The sequence below is a fragment of the Bombina bombina genome, chromosome 9 (genome assembly GCF_027579735.1).
Source record: "Bombina bombina isolate aBomBom1 chromosome 9, aBomBom1.pri, whole genome shotgun sequence".
Lineage (NCBI taxonomy): Eukaryota > Metazoa > Chordata > Amphibia > Anura > Bombinatoridae > Bombina > Bombina bombina.
The window spans coordinates 225,231,317-225,237,892 of record NC_069507.1 but is presented as its reverse complement, the minus strand read 5'-3'; the positions used below and the strand labels follow the sequence as shown (position 1 = coordinate 225,237,892).

Genomic DNA, 6,576 nt, shown 5'->3' with positions numbered 1-6,576 from the left:
TTGTTTTTTTTTTACATTTTTACCAGAACAAAGTTCAGATTTATTTAAATCCATAAGAAATTTAAATTTTTACATGGATAGAGAATGTTTCTGTGCTCTGGTTTATAACAGTAATAGAAGCCATTTTAGTTAGTAAATTACAACCTGCATAAAAATGTGCCAGGAGCAAGCAAACAAAGCTTAAAAACTACATTTTTTATATTAAACAAAAAACACACTTAATAACAAAAAATAATCCACCATCAAACAATATTTTTATTGTGTTTGGTGATCAAAAGTATAGTTTCTATTTACATAGATATGTATATACAAAAAAATGCTAGAACTAAAACAAGGTTTTCAGTTGTGTATGTGTGCATTTTCTAAATGGAAACATGTTAAGATATACAGTGCTCAACATAACTACTGCCTCTCAATGGGGCACTTTTTCCTTTTTGGTTTAAAAAAATAAAATAAAAAAAAATCAAGCATGTAAAACCATTTATTTGTTTCAGTCATGCCAGAACAGTAACTAAAAAAGGTAGATGATATTTACAAATCCAATGATCTGGCATACTGCACAGAAATACAGCAAACTGATGTATAAAAGAGTAAACCAAAGACTAGGAATGGCTTCACTTTCATTTTAAATTTTTGCATATTTTCTCCAGTCGTTTCGAGAGCAGCTTGATATTTTCAGAGGACTGTTGATCAAGGCTGCGGAGATCCATATTATCTACATCTTCAGCAGTTAAACGTATATTCTTTCCATCGCCAAAAGGCACATTTATGAACAACTCGTCCATACCAGCAAGAGGGCTTCCATTGGCTAAGAAAGTGTAAACTGGTTCTCGGGTGCCTGGTGTACGAAGTGCTGTTTTAAAAATTCTGGTGTCAAATCTGGGCGTTACCACTGGTGTGTATCCGAACATCGAGGTATCTGATTTTTTTGTAGATGGGGTCATTCGACTTCTTTTACTAGTCCGTTTAGTAGAGATGGTTGTATTTGCAGCAGAGTTTCTTGTTTTTCTTGTAAGAGGCACATTCTTTGTGGCTGTTACTCTTGCTTTAAGAACATTTTTCTCTGGAATAATATTTTCAGCATCTTCAACAGAATCCTTCTTTCGTTTTCTGACTTTCTTGGTGGACTTGAATGGTGTTTGAGAAACACACAATGTGATTTGATTTATTTCCTCAGTGTCTAAATTCACTATTACAGCTGCCTCTAAAGCCTTTTCACTTCCACCTTTAGCAAAGTAATCTAGCCAGCGCATCTCTCTGATAGCTACTGTTTGCTTGAGGATTTCGATGTTGTACAGACTATCCACTTCTTTCAGATTGTTTGTGACATTTGTTTTTAACTGCTCCATTATTGACTTGACTTCACTGTCAAAGTCCCTGAGAAACGATGCCAGCTTTTCATTTTTAACTGTATTATTTTTTCGTTTGGAATTTTTCTTTTTTGCTGGTGGCATGGTGAATATAGAGTTATCCGCTTTCCCGCTCGCCGACAGCCAAGGAGGGAATTGGGAAGTTTTTTAAAAGTGTTATGTTCTGTCTGATCATGAAATTAATTTTGACTTTAGCTTCCCTTTTAATTCAAACCAGCAGAAGCAGAGTACATAGTTACGTAACTGCAAATCACTGGTCGTGCCCTGCTGAGGTGTATGGTGCTTACAATGAACTATAAGCCCGATTACTAGTGGCGCACTAACAGTCACGCGAGCGAAAAGGGGTTTATCCCACCCAAAAAAAAAAAAACTAACACTAACCCCATAAAATCTACTCACGGTTCCTGACGTCCGGACATCCATCTTCATCCAGACGGCAAGAAGTCTTTATCCAGGCGGCGACACCTTCATCCATCTCAGGGACGTCTTCTATCTTCATCACGGTGGCACAGAGTGGAGCTATCCTGGAAGTGGATCCCATCCTGCGCGGAGCGTCCTCTTCATATGGTCTCCGCCGTACACTGAAGTTGAATGTAAGGTAGCCGTTTCAAAATGGCGTACCTTGCATTTCTTCAAATTCTTCAAATTTAAATCAGCCAATAGGATGAGAGCTTCTGAAATCCTATTGGCTGATTTGAACAGTTAGTGTTAGTTTTTTTGTTTTTTTGGGTTGTTTTTATTTTTAGATTAGGGATTGGGCACTTGTAAAAGAGATGAATGCCCTTTTAAGGTCAGTGAAAAAGAGCTGAATGCCCTTTCAAGTGCAATGCCCATACAAATGCCCCTTTAAGGGCTATTAGTAATTTATTGTAGGTTAGGGGGTGTTTTTATATTGGGGGGCTTTTTATTTTTATAGGGCTATTAGATTAGGTGTAATTGTTTTTATTTTTTGTAAGCTTAGTGTTTTTTATTTTTCCAATTTAGTATTTATTATTTTTTGTAATTTTAGATTATTATTTTTTCCGTAGTGTTAGGTTTTTTTAAATTTGTAAGTTAGATTTTTAATTGGTAGTATTTTTTTATTAGAATGGTAATGTTAGTTTAATTTATAGTTTAATGCTAGGTTAATTTTTATTTCACAGTTAAAGGGATTGAAAAGTCAAAATTAAACTTGCATGATACAGATAGAGCATGTCATTTTAAGACACTTTTAAATTCACTTTTATTTTCAAATGTGCTTTGTTCCCTTATTATCCCTTGTTAATAAATGAATACGCACATATCATACACTAGTGGGAGCTGCTGCTAATTGATGCCTGCACACATTTGTTTCTTGTGATTGGCTAACTAGTTGTTTTCAGCTAGTAGTGCAATTATGTCCCTTTAGCAATGGATAGCAAGATAATGAAGCAAATTTGATAATAGAAGTAAATTAGAAAGTTGTTTAAAATTGTATGTTCTATCTGAATCCTAAAAGAAAATTTTGAGGTTTACTATCCCTTTAAGTTTTTATTTATTTTAAGATAGTTATATTGTAATTTAAATTTAAAGTTAGGGGGTGTTAGGTTTAGGGGTTAATAGTTTAATTTAGTGTTTTACGATGTGGGGGGCTGGCAGTTTAGGGGTTAATAGGTTTATTTAGTGGCGGCGATGTGGGGGCTGGAGGTTTAGGCGTTAATAGGTTTATTTAGTAGCGGCGATATGAGAGGACGGAAGTTTATGGGTTAATCATTTTATTTAGTGGCGGCGATGTCAGGGAGCAGAGAATTAGGGGTTAATAGCTTTTATTAGTGTTGGCAATGTCAGGGAGTGGCGGATTAGGGGTTAATAACTTTATTTAGGTGTTGGCTATGTCGGGAGCGGCAGATTAAGGGATAATAACTTTATTTAGATGTCGGGGATGGTGGATTAGGGGTATTTAGACGGGGTTTATGTTAGGGTGTTAGGTTTAAACGTAACTTTTTTCCCCCATAGACATCATTGGGGCTGCTTTACGGAGATTTTTCATCCCGCACTTCAGGTGTTAGGTTTTTTTCTAACACTCTTTCCCCATTGATGTCTGTGGGGAAAAGCGTGCACGAGCATTTTAAATCAGCCCTTGGTTTTTGTGCGGTATGGAGCTCAACGCCACCATATCGCACGCGTAAGGAGTCTTTTCAGTAATCGTAATGGCAGCGCTATGGAGAGCATGAAATAACGCAACTTTTTTGGCGTTAGTTTCGCACCCTAATTTAGGTGATAGTCTTCATTCCAGGGCAAAACCTCATCAAATTAAAAAAAAATGTTTTTTTTTTACGATAAACAAATTTCAATAAATGATATAATAAACAATGTTACGGTGTAAAGCATATAAATACCACAACCTACACATAGGCCCAGCATACCCTTAAAAGGATAAATAATTAATTTACAAGTTTTACTATTCTATTGTAACTGATGGCAGAGCGGGCTCAACCATGGGACCAAGTAGGTCCAATGGACCCAGGCAGCACTTAACAAGGGGCAGCACTTCAGTGACTGTCAGACCCAGACCACTCCTGCCCACTGTCTCTGTGGGGGAAGTCACAAGCTGCCAGCAGCATAACCTCATCATGCACAAAGACACAGAACTGGTCAATGGTGACATTCAAGGTGGGACAAGGGCATCTCTTCCCTATCTTCCATCCCACTTATTGCGCAATTGTGCATAAGCGTTGGTTGCAGGTAGGCAGGCTTAGTAAGGTCACTGACCAGGCTAGTAGGTTGATATGCTAATCAATAAGGCTACTAATGGGGAGGGGCATCATTGCGTTCTCTGACCCAGGCCACACAATATCTTAAGCCAGCCCTGACTGAAGGGGTTACATTCACACATTTAATTTGTTATTGTCATTACACACCAAACAACTGTAATGTAATATTTGTTCGTTCTTGATAATAACAACCTACAACTGAAACAACGCTGTGTGTAATGTACTTCATTTTTCAGATATATGAAATTCCAATTGCTAAGGAATTACACTAACCCTCACTGCACATGGCGAGGCTACAGTATCGATCATTCCGCAATTATGCAGCTGGTCATTTTTCACTGTTTGACGGTCATGAACCTTCCCCAGAAAATGTAATGACTTTTGTAACTTGCAGACTAAAAAAAAGCCACAAATAAACATCACTTAGATAGATTGTTTAGCTTATATTATATCTGACATCTAAAAATAGAACCTCCCAAAAATGCCTTCTGCTAATTTGATTAGTGTGTAATGTTTGTTTTGCCTTCTGCTAATTTGATTAGTGTGTAATGTTTGTTTTGCCTTCTGCTAATTTGATTAGTGTGTACTGTTTGTTTTGCCTTCTTGGTCTTTATTAATTTATACACTTTAATATTGTTTAGATTTACACAAATTTGTAAATTAGACAGAGATCTATAATAATGTGTTTCAACCAGCAGATGGTTTGCGTTTCTGTGGCACATTAGCAGAGACTTCATCTTCTTTCTATGCGGCAGATGCGAGCAGGGCAGCAAAGCACCATATATTGTGTCATTAGGATAATCAAATTATCCTCTCTGGTTGGACATGGAGCAGGAATTTTTAAAATTCCAAGGCATTTTGTATAGAATCTCTTTTCTATAATTCTATATCATATATATCAGGGCTTCTTAAAGGGACACAACAAAATCAAATGTTTATTATTTATATAGAGCAAGGAATTTTAAACAATTTTCCAATTTACGTCTATTATCAAATTTGTTTTGTTCTCTTGGAATCCATTTTTGAAGAACATATTTAGGTAGGCTCAGGAGGAGTAAAAAGCACTACTGGGAGCCAGCTAGTGATTGGTGGCTACACATATGGCTACACATATATGTCTCTTGTCATTGTGTCACAATTTGTGTTCAGCTCGCTTTTAACATTGCATTGGTGGTCCTAAGCCTACTCTTCAACAGAGGATATCAAGAGAATGAAGCAAATTTGATAATATAAGTAAATTGGAAAGTTGTTTAAAATGTAATGCTCTATCTGAATCATTATTATTATTATTGTTATCATTTATTTGTATAGCGTAGCGCTCGGTACATAGGGGTACACAATGACAAAGATTTGTGATAAAATACAAAACATAATAAAACTAAACAAATCTAGTACAGGAGGAAGAGGGCCCTGCTCCGGAGAGCTCACAGTCTATAGGTTTAGGGTGCAGAGACATAAGGTTGGGGTAGCTTGTTACATTGGTTGTAGTTACAGCAGTGAGTCAGGCAGTTCATGTATTAGTTTGGTTTGTATGAGGGATGGAGGAGAGATGGTACGCCTCTCTGAATAGGTGAGTTTTCAAGGATCGTCTGAAGCTATACAAGGTTGGAGACAGTCTAATGGAGCGGGTAGAGAGTTCCAGAGGACAGGAGCAGCACGTGCAAAGTCTTGGAGGCGGGAGTGGGACGTAGAGATAACAGGAGTGTAGAGACGTAGGTCAGAGGTTGATCGAAGAGGACAGGATGGGGAATACTTTACGATGAGAGAGAAAATATAGTTGGGCGTTAGACTGTTGAGTGCTTTGTAGGTTAGGGCTAATACTTTAAATTGTATTCTGGAGTGTATGGGGAGCCAGTGTAGAGACTGGCAGAGCGGAGCAGCTGATGTAGATCATGGACTTAGGTGAATGAGTCTAGCAGAAGCATTCATAATAGATTGGAGGGAGGAGAGGCGGTGTTTTGGAAGGCCATTTAGGAGTAGATTGCAATAATCAATGCGTGACAAAATGAGGGAATGAATAAGTATTTTTGTAGTTTTTTGAGTAAGGAAGGGACGAATTCTGGAAATGTTGCGTAGGTGTGAACGGCAGGATTTGGTAAGCGCTTGTATATGTGGGTTAAATGTGAGTTCTGAGTTTAGTGTGACCCCAAGGCAGCGGACCTGGGGTGAGGTGTTGAGAATAGAGTCTCCAACCGTCAGGCGCCAAGTATGATGCACAACAAACAAAAAAAAATATATTGTGAAGGACTCGGCGTCAACTAAGACGCCGGAAATGACGAATTTGCGTCAACGAGCGTAACTTTGTGCTAAAAATACTCGCACCAAGAATGACGCAATAAACTTTGGCATTTTGCGCCCTTGCGAGCCTAATTCTGCCCACGAATTTAAAGGACAGTCAATTTGAAAAAGAGACTGTACCCCAGGTAAGAAATACATTTTCATAAAAAAGTATTTCCCTGATATGAAACTGGCAG

At 37.7% G+C, this 6,576-nt stretch overlaps 1 protein-coding gene across 1 annotated transcript; it reads right to left on the bottom strand.

Annotated features, from left to right (window-relative positions):
* Positions 1-237: 237 nt before the first annotated feature.
* LOC128639623 (borealin-like) lies at positions 238-1,494 on the bottom strand. Its single transcript, XM_053691751.1, has one exon. The coding sequence runs from the start codon at positions 1,452-1,454 to the stop codon at positions 621-623; it is 834 nt and encodes a 277-aa protein (XP_053547726.1). The 5' UTR covers positions 1,455-1,494; the 3' UTR covers positions 238-620.
* Between the last annotated feature and the right edge of the window lie 5,082 nt (positions 1,495-6,576).